We start from the raw sequence: 16,627 nt of genomic DNA, 5'->3' as shown, positions 1-16,627 counted from the left end.
ACATTTTTATTGATGATTCTATCAGGTGTCCAGTGGTGGATGGTGGAATTGGTTTTAGCAGTGGCCAGCTTCGAGTGTGAACCCTGGCATGCAGCCTAAGGGTATTGTCTTAACCATTCTGTACCCTGCAGAATGAAAGGAGAGCTTCCGTGTCTCATTCAGACTGAGATATCTCTCTCCTGTATCCTTTAACCTTGCATGAGGGAAGGGTGATTGAGATTTCTGCTTTGGAGCGGAATTCCTAAACATTTTGCATGTGAAAACTAAGCGCAGCCTGCTCTTTTCATGCTTTGGGCTTTCATGGCCATTGTTGCAAATTCCACTGGACCAGTCTCTGCTGGGCAGTTTGGGGACTCCTTTAATTTGATATTAGATGCAGCCTTTAGCTTTTTAACCACGCCCTTGTGTCTGTTTCTCATTCCTCCCTGAGTCAATAACTATGGCCCTAGAAGGCATGGTACTTAAGTAGTTAAGATGCTAACAATGTACTATGAAGACCATACATAGCAAGCTTGTTTAATACACTATTGCAGAGCCTCATATTTAACATTTTTTCATTTAAATACCTAATACATAAAATGTTATTCTTAAATTAACATTTTAATGAGATTTCTGTTGACTTTGCAGAGTATAAAATTAATATTAAAAATAATTAGGAGTCTCGCATATTTAATATTCACCATAGTTTTCTTTGTGCTTTAGAAAGAGGCTACAACTTCTTTTCCAACATCACAGATGCTTCTAAAGTTTTACGGTTTCTTTAAGTAAGTTAGACCTGATGAGATATATAAATCCTGCTCTTTCAGAACAGCTTTAGTTGGGTTGAGGACTGAAGACCAATGGGACTTAGAGGTTCTAATGATCTTAGAATGTAGAAAACAGAAATTTTGTGTCATCCTGATATCCAATTTAGGAAATGACTGTAGGAATATTTATACAAATGTGGAGTAGGTTATAATGGAGAATCCAAATAAAGCTTCTGCTTATTACACATTGGGTGACTGCTGAATTAAAAAAAAAAATTACAAAAGATGGTCTCAAATCTTATGTAATTTTTCTTATTTATTGAACTGTTTTTTGCATTTCTTCTCATCAGATTGGGATTGTAATGAGATTTCATCTCTGTATTTTGAAGAGAATTTGCTAGATTTCCAATTCTTTAGCATCATAGATTTTTTAGTGATATAAGTATAGTCTATACATAGCTCTTGATCCCCTGTAATACGACTGATATCAGTAGCCATTGCACAAGCACATCAGAATTAAGTTATATGGCACTTAAATTTAAATTATTTATATGTGCTTTTCCAATATTGAACTCACAAGGATAAAATATAAGGCTAAATTGCACTTTGTGTTTTCTCCATTTCAATATCATTATTTTTAAAAAATGAGAGAGATCAGTAACATCACCTCTCAGACATAAGCAATATGTTAGCAAAATATATGCAAAAGTACAGTATTTTAAGTGATGCTGAATAGTCCTATAGATATTTTGAGCATTGGTAGTCAATATCTTATTGGAAACATTTGTGTTCAGAAAATTCTCTCCATTCTGTTAAAGCTGGGTAATGGTTTTAAATAATTTGACTGCAAATTCTGGAATTGTATAAAATTTCTTCTCTTTGTATAAGGCAAGTTTTATGTAATAAAATATTTAGACTTTGAAGGAATAGAAGCTTAAATCTGGAGACGTAGCTGAGAAATTGTTTTTATTCAATATGTACAATAAGCCTTATTTACAGAAAGAGAAAGGAAAGGGGGAAGCTAAATTTTTTTCTCTGAACCCATGAAGAACTTGCAAGACAGTGGCACCAGGGTCCATAATAAAAAATCAGGATTCCATTGTGTGCATTCAGAGTGTGCTGTTCAGTGGTAAAGCACCACTTACTCTGCACTGTCTTTAATTGAATGAGTTTATTGATTTAATCTAAAGGTAAAACAGAATTAACTATTTGAAATCTTTTCACTTAAACCAGGTTATGCACTAATAGCCAGGTTTTTAAAATCCTAATGTCTTGGAGAACTGGATGAGACCTGAGATGGGTAATGGAGTGTATGTATTGCTGTTCACCTCAGTACCATGAGTTTGAAAGTTGTTACCATATAATGGCTGTTCTGTTGCCTCTGTGAAATAAATTGGTGGTCTCAATCCAGTTATCAGTAAGTCAGGTGTCCATATCTCTTAAAAACAGTGTCACAGTTATCATCTCTTTTGGCAGAATGGCCACGGAGACTCAACTGCTCTCTCCTACAAGTGGTTTGACTGAATCAGGATTAACAAAGGTAGGCAGTGCTGCTGCCTATGTTATACATCTTTGGGCAAATATAGAGAACTCAGTTCTCGAATGGTTGGTCCTATGCTAAATTCCTTTATATTTAAAGTTTCAAGCTATTTTAAAAAGTCTTTAGAGGTAAAGAAGACATTAAACTGGTAAGCAGGTTAAAAAATTTTATACATGAATATGTTGGAGTTGATTTTTTTTAATGCGGGAAGGGGTTGTTTTCTATGTAACTCCGTTTATTTTTTTACTGTAACAAGCCAAATCCTTCACTCAGTACATACTGCAGTACTTAAAATAATACACTGTATTTACTTTGTCTTCTATTAAACTCTTCCTGGCCAGCTTCATTGTCTTATAACAGATACAGAACCTCCACCAATAAGAATCAGAAGAGTTTTAGAGCTCATTTCCCAGGAGCCCTTGCTTTAGATTGGATGCACCATAGCCCATTCAGGGCTTTGAAGATTAAGATGGTACCCAATGCAGAGGACAGGTGTGATGTGTTCACATCAATCAGCTTTGTTTAGAAGGTAGGCTGCTGCCTACTGCATTAGCTGCTGCTCCTGAGTGTCATTCTGAAATGTCCCCAGAAAGACTGAACTGTGAAAGATCAATCTGGACATGACAAATGCATGGACTGATTCTAGGCCCACTGCAGTGACAAATGAGCGTAGTCATTTGACCAGCCGACGATGACTGAAGGCCTTTCTGGCCATTGGCGCTACCTGAGCATCTAGGAGCAGTGAGGAGTTGGGCAGAACTCTGAGCTGCATACCACTTAACCATCAAGGGAGAGATCTTCATTGTCACACAAGGTACCCTTTATAGCTAATTCCTCAAAATGCCTCTTTCTTCAAGGCAGCTCCTCTCCATTTTGCATATGGTTGCAATGTCACCATTGCTTGAGGAGGTGAGCTGAGTGAATTCTGCATGCTGATGGCATTGCAATGTCCCACAATTTCCCCTAGTAGTTTCACATAGATGTTGATTAAGAGGGGCAATACAGTCAATCCCTGTGAGAGGACTCTACAGATGAGGGCCTGTAGAAAAGTTACCCCTCACTGCTGCTCTTCGAATCACCCCAAAAAGAACAACCAGAGTCAATTTAAAAACAATTCCACGTGACTGTGCCAGGTCCCATAAGCAAGTGAATAGTACTTCATGATCCAGTGTTAAAGGCCAAAATGATCCAGCAGAAAGAGAATGGTGGTTGATTGCTGTGACCAGGCCATCCATGCTGAAGCCCTTCTCAAGTTACAGAGCAAAAATGGTGGCACAATTAGATGTGATTTGCAGTTTCAATCCCTAATCCACAAAACCTCTTTACAAGAAGAATTGAGATGTGTCTCTGTTGTTACTGTGTTGTTTAAATTGAAGTATTAAAGGAACACTGTCAAATGTTTATAGTATTTGACATTGTGGTTTTCGATTTTAACATACCACTGTTTGTTGTTATTTCTACTGTGGTAGCACCTAGGGGCCCCTGCTTTGGATCAGGCACTGTACAAACACAGAGAACAAAAAGGCACTTCTTGCCCTCAAATGCTCGCAAGCTAAGTGTAAGACAAAAATGGGTGAATACAGCAACATGTGGGGGAGCCTACGGAAGTAATGAGACAATACTGGTCAGCATGGTAAACAGTGATCACAACATACTAGTCCTTTCTTAGTAACAAAAAAGATACATTTGTACTCATTGTATTTGGTTTTGGGGTTGTTGGTTTTTTTTGTTCTTTTTCTATTTTTTAAATCCTGCATTTGTCTCCTCCTCTGTGTTTTTTGAATGGCGTTAAAACTTGGAAATCTGTGCTGTTAAACAAAAATATTAATGTCAGACTTATCGCATCCTGTCATGCACCACTGATAAGAGTCCATCTTTGGGACTGGTGATTGTTTTTAACTGTGGTCCCAAAATTAGCAGGAAGAGCAAAAGCACTTTTGTGAGTGACTAAGACTAATGATGTCTTTATCACCAGGAAAATGAAAAAAATAGTTTCATTTTTTACTTGTTTTATGTAAGGAGCCAGGCCCTACCCCTCACTTACCTTTCACATACAGTTTGCACAAAGTCTATTCTGACACAGTTTTGCAGATCTCAAGTAAGTGTTCACTCATCACAGGTCCTCTGCTGCTCTGGCACTTGGGTTAGGAGTCAGGTAGCATGAAGTATGTGTCTGTGCGTACGCTCATGACCTTATATACCGCTTCTTCTCTGGGATTACTCAAGCTCCTTTCATGAGTTTTCCCAGTAATGCTGCTTCTGAAGTGTTTTTGTGCCTGTTATGGGGTGGGGTGAGGCAAATATGAAAATGGCCTAGATGTTTAGCTTTGGAAACGACTCTTCTGAATGCATTATCCTAATATTAAGATGTGTTAGATTCTTTTGCCGCCAAAACTGTGACCTATAGAATCTTTTCAAATATAAAGCAGTATAAGGAATTAGGGAAAATTAGGATTTTAAAACCAGGCACAGTGTCAAAAAATAGAGTATTGCCATCCCTAAGCATGCAAAAATCATGCACTGGGCCACCAAAAATCATGAACTTGGCTTAAAAATCATGAGCTATTAAAAAGAATCCAAAGTTTATTGTTTTTATTTGCTTCTGAGCCATTACAGTTCACGTTTTCGTGCTTGTCTCAGCAACGACAAGGGCCAGAAAAAATTTTTAAATGAAAGTTGAGATTTTCTCAATCACAGGATTTAGAAGCTGAAGATTTAAAAGAAACATCAAATATTGCCTAATTCATGATAAAATTGCAAGCGATTACAGAGTTTTTTTGTGGCTTGTAATGTGACATCAGCTGTTCTTGCAGTGAGTTTCTTCAAGTAGTCAACTATTTCCTGTGGTCTTTTATTCTCTTGTATGAGGAAATATAATCCTGATTTACTCTGAGACCCATACACGTAGAATATTTATGAGGGAACTGGAACACCTTGTTAGTGTTATTTGGAATGGGGGGGTGTGTGTGTCTGTATGCTTTCTGTACCATCAGCAGCCCTTCAAAAGCTATGCCTTTATTTCACCTAGATAACTATATTTCACTGTTGGTAGATTTTAATTGATGGATACGATATGTCTAATAATACTATTCCCTTTCCAGACAATTTCACATAGAAGAATTGAGATAAGAAATCTTCATAACCTGTTTCAGTTTTTGGTTTTGCATTTGTTTTTACGAAACTGTGGTCAGTGCCTGTGTGTTTATTTCTCAGCTTTAATAAGTTCTGATTTAGTTACTCAAAGTTCCCAGGAGAAGTGGAGAATGTGCTACTGCTTTAACACTAAATTATTTTTATGTAGTTTATTTTTGTAACTTTCTTGCAGGAGTGTTGTTTTTTTTCCTATAGAATTTTCCCCCTAAAGAATCTTGGCCTTTCTCATACTTCTCCACCCCACCCTAAATCATCTCCCCCACGTACGCACTAAATATTTTTGTAATTAAAAAACAAAGGAACTAGTAGGGTGCCATTTACCCTCCCTTTCTGCCAGTACTCTTCCATTTCCACTTTTGGTTGGAGATCACAGTAATTCAGCTTGTTGTAGAAAACAAGTCTTCCAGTAGTGACATCTGGTTCTTTGATGAGCTCCACAGGTATTTGTAATGTGAGTTCTGTTGGCAGCTTTGGCGATCCACTGGAAGAACTGGCACACTTTTATCTAGATGAGAATGAGAAATCCCCTTGAGAGAGAGAGAATAAAACACTTGTTTTTCTCCATGCCACTATTAATTCTCTCAGAAGTATGGAAGTAGTACTGATAACTGCTTGGTAGCATGGTATGCTTAATGAGTTTGTTGTGTGATATTTTGGTGAAAGAATACAGCCTGTGTACACACAATCCACTCTATCATCATTGCATTGCAGAACTGAATGAGAAAATGACCAGAGTTTTATATTTAATGTGTTTTGTGTGTGTGTATGTTGGTTTAAGAGTGTAAAAGACCTATTAAGTCATGCAGTCTAACTCCCTCCTAGTTTTGTTTATCTTATGTCTTTCTATGGTTTTGTCCAGTAAAATTGTAAGTCCTGTGCAATGAGACTTCTACCACTTCTTGGGGGACTGTTCAACAGTCTTAATACATATCACTGACTGGGAGTTTTCCTTGCTATACCTCCTCAAATTTTCATTTTCTTAGTTTCATTTCATTACTTCTAGCAATACCCCCGGGGCTGAAATCTTGGCCTTGCTGAAGTCAGTTTGCCATGGCGTATTGCCATTGACGTCAGTGGATCCAGGATTTCATCCCAAGTGTTCCACACTTACACTTCAAGTAAAGAGAGGAGTTTTATGTATGTGTAGGCTGTTATAAGGTCCCCTTTTATTGTAGCTTAGCTAAACTGGGTGTCTTTAGCTTGTTAGTTATTTCTAATAAATCAGTCCCTTGATCGTTTGTATTGCTCTTAACCAATCTTCTTTCAGTTAGTGAATATCACTTTGGTAAGATGGTACTCAGAATTCAGTGCAATATTCCAGATTTCCAGAGTATGTCAGCATTCTGAACTGGTACTGTTCAGGGGACTTCACTTAGCTCGTAATGTTAAGGGCAGCTACTCTGTGACACCTATGCAATCTAGTAGCATGAAAGAATAAGAGCACTTTTCATGTCTGGGAGTATGCTTGTCATGGCATATTCTCATAACTTTAACAGGTTTTCAAATGAGCAGGTTTTCTATCACCCACAATGGTTCCAGACTGCAAAAATCTAGTAACAAAGGAGGCAATGGAAAAATTTCAGAAATGCATTTTATGGCTTTGAAATGTTTTTAATAGCCACACCCTGCTTATTGTTGCCAAACTCCATGTTTCTCCATGTTAAGATTATGTTGCAGCAGAAGTTGGCTCTATTTCCCCCCCCCCCCCCCCCCCCCCACACACACACACACTTTGGGCACTTTCAACTCCAAATCCACTTTTACAATAATGGACCTTTTGAATTTTCAGCCCAATTTCTGAGCCATTTTATTAGCCAGAAGTATACTGATTTAAAACTTGTGTTCTGATTCTGTTTTGGATTTTGATATCAAATGATTCTGAGCACATGACATTTTAATGCAGTTTGTCTTTTCAAATAGATTTGCCTTCTAATGCATGTGACAACAGGACTTTGCTCATCAGTTAGAGCATACATTTCAGAGCAGTTGTTACCTAAAATATTATCATAAGGCATAAGAAAACACACGATTTAAGTTGCCTTTCATGAACATAATTAAGAATTAATAAGCCTGTACCAGTGGCTAGTCCTCAGATTTTCCACTGTTTTGCCTTTTGTGACCTGTGTTATTAAAAGTCCATTATTTTTACAGACTTTATTAAATTGGATCTTATTAAAGCATTCTATATTTGCATTTGGTCTTTCATAATTCATTATTATTATGACATTTACTTTTTACCATCAGATCTGAAAACATATCATAAGCTACCCTTTTCTCTTGAAAGAAATGCTAATTTCAAACAGTCCTCTAATGGAAGAGAAAAGCTTTATCAGTTTTTTCATTTATTCAAGATCGTGTTAAGAATACTAATGCTAGACTTCTGTATGCTAATATCTGAGCGCTTTTTTTGGTCAAAATCGTAGAATTATTGTTTTTAGACCACACTGCTAAGTATGAAACTGAAGGGGCTACTACTCTGAAAGAAAATACAATTCTAAAGTACCGTTTTTTTAAAATTTTATGACCTATTAAAACATTTTAATGTTTTCATTGTTAAATTATGATTCTTGTATGAATAATAGTAATTTTATACTTTTTTCATTGTTTAAGTAATGTCCTTATTTATTTTTAAAAAATCTGTCATCTTTGAAAATTGGATTATTGAATATTTTTTTCTAGTTTTCTATTGTTCAGAGAACAGTTTGTGAGATACTGAACAGAACAATGAAATTCTCCATCAAATAAGTCACTGTCATTGCCAGTTAAAGTTTATTATAATGCCTCCCATCTGGAGTCTATCATCTTTGAAAATGTGCTTTTTGTGATACATTTTGAGGGATAAGGAACTCAACAACTGAACACGGCAGCCCAGGTTTTAAGCAGTATATAGCTCTGAAGTAAACTGTCAAATTTTAATATTTCTTCAAGGAAGAGATTTGTATTAGCTGAATTCTTTTCTAAAAAACCCACTGTAACTTAAAGAAACTCTACAATGTAAACTTATATTGTTTTTCTATACTTTTTAGGTTTCTGACAATGTGCACTAGACACTTTGGAAGTGTTGTAGCCCAAACAATTCGAACTCAGAAGACGGATCAGTTTCCACTTTTCCTTATTATTATGGGAAAACGATCGTCTAATGAGGTGTTGAATGTAATACAAGGTATAATTGTTCCTTTATGGTGGGGACCTATTTCTTTTATGGGTATTGAAACAGTCAGAAGACCTCTTTGTTATTAATTCTTAGTCTTCATTGTGAAATTTTTAAAATTTGTATTATTAACCTGTTACAGAACAAAAACTGCATTACAGAAAGATAAATAGCCATTGTACATAAATATGCTGTGTAACGTAACACTAAAGGATTGAATTGTCATAATTGTAATAAAATCATGGTTTAATATTTTTTCAGATAGAGAATTGAATTAATATTAATCTGTCTGGGCCAAGATTTCTAAAATAGGAGCTTAAATATAGGCTCCTAAATCCATATGTAGGGAGCTGCATTGGTTTTTGTAAGTGCTGAGCTGCGATTAGCCCCATCATTTAGTGTGAGCTAATTTTGGCCCCAATCCTGCAATCAGATCTGTGTGATTGGAGCCCTGTTGACTTTAGTGGGATTCCATTTGGGCATGAGCCCGCCTGCATAGATCTGACTAGAGAATGGAGGCCCTCAACAGACTCAAAGTTGCTAATATAATGTCCAAATAAAGGAGCGATTGTGCTGCTTACCTGAGTAGTTTGTTCTTATTTAAGTAGTCCCAGTGACTTCATTGACACTATTCAGGCGAGAGAGAGTAGTTTGGATGGTGCCCTTAGGCTGCAGTTCTTCAATAACTGCAAATTAAAATACATCAAAGAGGCAGAATTCCTTCCATCCCGTTGTTTTGCTTTACCCTTAAGTTTGTCTTTATGAAGTTCTGTGCTCATTTGCTTTGTTTCTTATACCTAGCTCCGTTCATTCTAGTCCCCTTGCATTTTCTTGGGAGAGTCTCAGCCTCAGGTCCCCTCTTTGGAGAAGGAAAAGCTGTTTGTTGTTGCAATCATTGGCTTCTCTCATTGCCCTTTCCTTCTGTAGAGTGGACAGAGGGATAGTTCCTCTGGAGGAATCACCAGTGCTCCTTCCATCAGTTGGCCAGAAGAGTTACTTTTTATTTATGCATGTACTTTCCCTTTTAACAAATCTGAACAGGCTACTTCTAAATCTACGTTTTCCACCAACTGCCACAGAGTTTATCTCCTCTAAGGACAATGCATGGTTAAATATTTCTGTGCTCTACCAAATCTGCTTATTCTGTACAAATAATTAAATAACTATATTATTTACTCTGGTTTATAGGCTCCACTTCAGCCAGGTACTTAAAACATGTGTGTGACTTTTAGCATGTGAGTTATCCCATTGAAGTCAATGGTGGTTGTTTGCTTAAAGTTAGGCATGTGCGTGAATATCTTGCTGAATCAGAGTCTAAGGATTGTTATAAAATATTCCAGATTAGTCCAGTTCAGTCTCTGGGATGTATATTTCATTATGTGTGGGGATTTCTGATACTAGCTCCTTAAATTGTAAGATGGTGATCTACCCCAGTAAATGCATCCTTTTATTGTGGGACTGAAACTATAGCAAAAAAGTGACACATCAATTAAATGTTGCTGTGTGTTATGTTTTCTAGAGAAATGCAACATGAATGCCTTTTAGGATTGTATCATCAAATGCATAGTGCCCTATGAAGTCATATGCATGTGTAGCAGGCCAAATACAATTGTTTCTGTTTGGGGAGTAGACGATTCTACTAATGAACTATAGAAAACCTTTCAAAACTAGACTAGGAGTAAATTTTCAAAAGCACCTTTTCAGAAATGATGAAGGCACGTGAGAGCCTAAGTTTTAATGACTTTCAATAAGCCTTATGCTCCTAAAGGCCTAAATCCGTTTTTGGAAAATGGGAATTTAGCTCCTGAGTGTCTTAGGCATTCTTGAAAATTTTACCTCTGGTTACCAGTTCAAATCTAGCTCATGTTGACAATAGCTAAAATGTATTATCATCTGAAGGCTGTGTAGTTGTTCATGTTAGATGACTTTACAGTCTTTACCTAATCCTAATGGACAAGTGGCCTCATACCAAAATCACCCTCACAGGTGGCACTAGTTGGCACTCTGGTTAGCAGTCACAGGAGAGAAAACAAAGACTAAGTGGGTCATGGTAGGAGACTGAACTGAACTTTCAACCCTATTGAAGAAGGTTGACACACATTTCTAGGACAGCATGGGGCCTGTGCTGGATTTGTTTTGTGCACAGATGTAGGACTTCCCTGTCCAGAGCTATGCAGTCTGGAATAGATATGCTGTAGGAGAAATAAAATTTATCACTGAAAACAAAACTGACTTTGAGTTGAATCGTTTGTGTGGGTTCAGAATGCTCTTTTTCCAGATTTATCTCCTTTATTTTTAACCTAGCCACCAATAGAGTCTTAATAGTAATGTCCTCTGCCATGTGACCTAAGATTAGATCTACCTAGATAGATAGTGATATATCGTAGTTGCAAAAGGCTAAAAAAAAGTCATTGATTCCTCACACATCATTCTTTTCTCTGACATAAGTCATGAAAATTATCAATAAAACTAAGTTAGAGATTCCACCGATCAGTACAAAAACAAATACTCTAATTTGTACCACTTAAAAATTCAGACTACATTTGCACTTGTTAGGGTTTGCTGGTGGAACATTTTAAAATTTTTAAACAAAAAGGCAAATTAAAAATATTCTAATGAGATATTAGTATTTTCTAATCGCCCATTTTTCAAACACTACTTATTCCTTATGGATTAATTCTAGAATGACTTTCCATTTTTAATAACTTTTATAATATGAAGTTCAGCTATCTTCCTTTGTTGCTAGGTAACACAACAGTGGATGAGCTAATGATGAGACTGATGGCTGCAATGGAGATCTTCAGTGCTCAGCAGCAAGAAGACATAAAGGATGAGGTGAGAGTTGACAGTTAGTGCAGATTCCTAACAGATTTCGAGGATGATGGGGAATATAAAGGTAAACAAAAGACTTTTTGTGCCAGTAAAGTTTGTTACTTTGTGTTTTAATCCACATCCTTCCATCAGGGAGGAGAAAATAGTAAGTCTCCTTTATGTATTTAGTTGGTTCCTTCAAAAGATCAGTGCAATTTGTTACATATTGGCTTTATTAGTCACTTTCAGGGTCTTTGTTTTCTTTTTCAGAATATTGGTTATGAGTAATAGTTTACATTTCTAATAGTATTATACTAGGTTAATACAATCATACCAGGAAATGACAACGACAGACACGCCCCATGCCTATCTTTAAAGTCACAGGTGGAAAACAAAAACAGTTTGACCTTTTTAAAATGCTTATATATATAGAAGGAATAAAGTACTCAGCTTAAAAGGAAGTATTAGAACAAACAGACTCGTAAAGTGCCATTGAATCAGCATTTGAAACAAAATGATGTGTAAGTGATAATATGAAGTTTTCAGAAACAGTCAGTGTTTCAATTACATAGAAGTAGACACAAGCCAGGTATACAGTAGAGAGATGTTTATCTGTTACTCTATAAATTGGGAGTGACATTTTGAAGTAATGAAGTACTTAGTTAGGAATTTGTAATAATAGGTGTGTTGCCATTCAAGATTATTGTTATCCTTGTGTATAGACATTGATTGACAATAATTCACTAAACACATTCTTCACATTTAAGTCTTGTGACTCATTAGTACCAGATTTTCTGATTATGTTGTATAATAATGTGAATGCACACTATCTGCATCTAGATTTCCCAGTTAATTTTTTCATCTTCATTTGTGTTCTCCAAAACTCATTGATAAAGAAATTAACTTTAATTCCTTTAATACTAAACACAAATTTTAATATGAGGGTTACAAGACAAATCCAAGGCATAGTATAATTGAATTTTTGATTGCATTTTAACTGCAAGTAGGCTGGGTTTTTATTTATTTATTTTAAGTACCTTCATGAGAAGATAAAATTCAGGTTACAAGTGAGAGTACTGAGGAAGATTCTGAGGTCTGAAATCTGTATTGAACTGTTCAGTATGTGAAAATCTAGATTTTGTATCAGCAAAGCAGCTGAGTATAGAGTGTGGTGCTATTGTTATTGTAAAGGTGTACAAGAAATTTCAAAACTAAAATGAGAACTGTGTCTTATGCTTCTAATTAAAATCAAATCAATGATTTATTTTGATGGATGGTTCTAGAAGCTTACTTCATTGGGTTTTTTTAAATTTAACTAACAAAGATTCCGTACTGTCTTGTTAACTGAATGATGGGGAGTGATCACTACACCATTGCATGCAGGGAAATCCACCTATTGCTTCAATCTAACTAGTAGTGTCCTAAAAAGTCTAGATTTCTGGCGCTATAAGAAGGTGGGATTAATATCACTCATTTTTATGTCTACTGGTGAGAATAACCATACATCATAACACTGTTATATTTAGAACAGTCTGCCTACTAACTGCAAATTCTCTAATGCTCTTTGGGGAGTTACATTAGGGTTGAGAGAGCAATAAAACAAAGTTTATTTAAGATTGTAACAGGATCCTTAGCATACCTCGGTATGTCCTTATATTATTCCATATAAGCCGTGTAAGAGCTTTCTCTGGACTGGGAACCATTTACAGATGATGTTTATATAGCACAATACCAAGGCACAAACAAGTAAGCTCATGACATGATGGCTATAGTGCTTTGAGAGCATCAGATGAAAGGTGCTATCTACGTATGAAAATGTAATTTTTATTATGGCAGCTTTTAGCATGGAATTTCTTGAACCTCTATTGGTTCATGTATTTCATCTCCCAGGTTTTCTAAAACTCTGACTCCCATTCACGTGGAACCTTTCCATTAACCTGACTGAAAATGAGCGTTATGACAAAGTGCAGCGCTCATACTAACTCCAGCTCAGTTGCATGATTATACTTTTTCATTTATTTAAGGTGGGAATCCATGCACCAAATCCAACTCACCTTACCCATGACTAGTCACATGACTAAGGTGAGCAGGGTTTGCGTCTAGATTTGTAAATAGTGTTTGTTCTGTCGCTGCTACTAGATATCAACATTTATAAAAATTACCTACTATACATGCCCATTGCTAATTGAAATTTCTAAGTAGTTTCAAAATTTATTTTCTTTTTCTCTCATAGCTAACAGCAGCTAGATCTCTGTTGGGACTAATTTTCTGGAGCTATATGTTTAAGCTATTTGTTATAGGAGGTTCAGGTAGCAACGCCTATATTTAAAGTTGCAAAACACCTTTCCATTATAAGATTTTACTTTCACTTGCTTATAACTTTACCAAAATTACATAATTGAGACTGAAATTTTCAATGGTGTTATCTGCCTCAGGCTGAACTTTTTTGGAATGTTTCAGCTAAAATGGTCATTGCTCCCAAGAATGAGCTTAGGGGAAAATACATGTATTTTCTCCATGTTAAAAGAATTCTTACAACAGTTTTTTTGAGACACTCTAGCATCTCCATGCTTTGGAGCAGAGACCTGAAATTTGGGGTGTAGGGGGGGGTCACCCTGGTGTCAGGGATGTGCCTTTTGATGTCCCTGTGATTTGCCCAAGTTATAAGCCCCTGAAGAATCTCTGTTAACACATGCTCAGTAGAAGTTGTTAGCTACATTCTCTGGAAGTTCCATCTGCACTGAGCTTGTCCCATCCTTTCACAGCTCCTGTGTGGTGGCTTGGCTGCAAATGCACCATCCACACAGAGCAACTGAGCATGTTCCATCCTACGGCTTAGGGACAGAGCAGGACTTTCTCAGCAATTGCTCATCCTGGCTGCCAACGATCACTGGCACAGGAACTGAGTGCTGAAGGACTGATTGCCTTGTGTTCTCAATGCTCACCCTGCTGATGCCAGGCAGTGAGGAGGAAACCTGGCTCAGCTACAGAGGGGTGAGGAACAGGGGGAGAGTGAAGAGAGCAGAGTGAGTGAATAACAGTAGGAGCTTGGAGGGTTAGTAGCAGGAGCTGGACGAGAGAGAGGGACAGGAGCAGAGATGGACAGAAGTGGGAGAAATAAGAACTAATAGGGGAGAGAGAGCAGGAGCCATGGAAGAGTGGGAGGATAGCAGCAGAGTGGGGAGGGGAACAGGGAAAATGGGCAAAAGCCAAGAATGGACAGGAATATGTGTTGGAGGATAGGAGTGCAGAGGAGACAGGTAGGATGGAGTGGGGATTGGCGGGATCCAGGGGGATAGCAGCAGGTAGGATGTAGTGAGGAAGATGGACACGGTCAGAAAACCTCAACCTCAAATCCCGAGTCTTACGTTCCTTTGCTGATGAATATATAGTTGTGGATCCCACTAACAAAGTATGTGTCTTCATCTTGGGGATTTGAACTTAGATATTTGCTTCTCCCCAAGTACACAGAACTCCAGTTTTGTCACTAGGAATTCTGCCTGTGTAAGATCTGCTACAATAAATTGCTCTAAGAGCAGAATTTTGCCCATGTCTATCCTGGGCAATGTGTTTCTCTCATTTCCCCGTTTCCTCAGCACTGTTAGCACACTGGAATGTGGCATCGTCTGCCTTGGAGATGGTAGATTGTTAATTAGTGAAAATATTTGATAAACTTTGGAGGCAAATTTACAAATGTTATAAATTCTGTGTGCACAGAGATATTTGACTATAACTTAGATGTATTTATTATAAAATAAACATAAAATGGGTAACCTCCAATGGCCTTGGAAGTAGAAAGTAAAATTAAAACAGTATTATGTAATGTGTTATTTAAAAAAGGGAGTATTTAATACGTAGTATGTACATTATGTGCTTAACAGAAGGTGTTGGCATGAGAAGAAAAATATTGTCTTTTTTGTGGTTTGGTACATAACATGTAACTTTCTTATAAATCTTGTCCTTGACAACTTCTTATGTTCAAACATTAGTGCTTTTTTTCTTTTGTGTTGAAGACCTTAATGTAGTTACATGGAATTTCTTTACTAATATGACAATAGCAAACAGGATATAGATTCCGGATTCTGTTACTGTTTTCTTAATAGCAACAGTAAGTCATCATAAAACCACAAGGGGATAAACAGAACATTCTTTTGTGTTTGAAAAGCCAGCAGTATATCTTAATTGTAAATAAAGACATAAAAGAACTTTTTACTACATGTGAGAGCTGGATACACTTCCTATAATTAACAAAAATTCACTAATGAGCAACATGGATAGTTGAACTTTACTTTTGTGATGGATATATACCTGTATGCATAGAAAAGCTTCAAAACACAGACACTTCATAATTCATGATAGCATAGCACATGTTGCATCCCCCTCTAGTGGTTGATCCACTACAGGATAACTGCCTGGTACTACTGGCAGCTAATGAAGTCCCTTCTTTAGCTCAAGTGCAGGGGTGCATGTTTTGGTGCTGAAGCACTAATTTATAACCACCTCCCACTCACACGTCATTGGTTGGTATTGCAGGTGGGATGCTCAACACCACAGCACAGACCTCTGCTAGCTGAGTAGAAGGAGTAACTCCTTTAGTTGGTAACAGGAATGTAGTCAGAAAAATGTTGTGCTTTAGTATCAATGTTTTAAAATAATGGTTTTGCTTCATTGGATTTTTATGAGAGTGATTTGGAAGCATATTTTTAATGTGAAGTGCAAAAATCTCACCATTTAATTAGCTAATTGGATTTCACTTCTAGGTTTATTTATTTGCTTTTGATTGATTAAACTTTTTTCTTAGAATCCCAAAAGAATTGCCTTACAGAAAATTAAAATGTATTTAATTTATTTGTATCGGTAGTCATGGTGATCGGATTTCCTTGTCTCAGGACAGAGGGGCAGACACTGTGCATTTCGATAGTTGTAGCTAGGTTGGATTTTGGTGAGGAAAGAGGCTGGTTCTTTTCAGCCACCCTCTCTTCCTCCTTGTTTACTCCCTCTACAAGCAGCCAACTCCTGCCTTCCCTGGCTTCTCTGTCCCCATCAATCCCAGGAAGGCAATCAAATACCATCCCTTCTCTCCCTCTCCAACTAGCCCTAACGCACTACCCATACTTGGCTTGCAAAGATTTTGGGGACCCCAATGTATATGTGCCATGTCACCATGCTGACCATCTGTCATACTCACCTATCCAGCACAGCATTGAATATGCCATCTTCATCTCC

General features: G+C 37.0%; 1 protein-coding gene across 1 annotated transcript in view; it reads left to right on the top strand.

Moving 5' to 3' along the window:
• FAF1 (Fas associated factor 1) overlaps positions 1-16,627 on the top strand; it is a 306,114-nt gene that overhangs the window by 233,200 nt on the left and 56,287 nt on the right. The window contains exons 14-15 of the mRNA XM_045027160.1: positions 8,466-8,602; positions 11,337-11,425. Of these exons, the coding sequence (XP_044883095.1) occupies positions 8,466-8,602; positions 11,337-11,425 (226 nt within the window). The remainder of the gene's footprint in view (positions 1-8,465; positions 8,603-11,336; positions 11,426-16,627) is intronic.

Source organism: Mauremys mutica, chromosome 8 (assembly GCF_020497125.1).
Source record: "Mauremys mutica isolate MM-2020 ecotype Southern chromosome 8, ASM2049712v1, whole genome shotgun sequence".
Lineage (NCBI taxonomy): Eukaryota > Metazoa > Chordata > Testudines > Geoemydidae > Mauremys > Mauremys mutica.
This window is presented reverse-complemented; position numbering and strand designations above follow the sequence as displayed.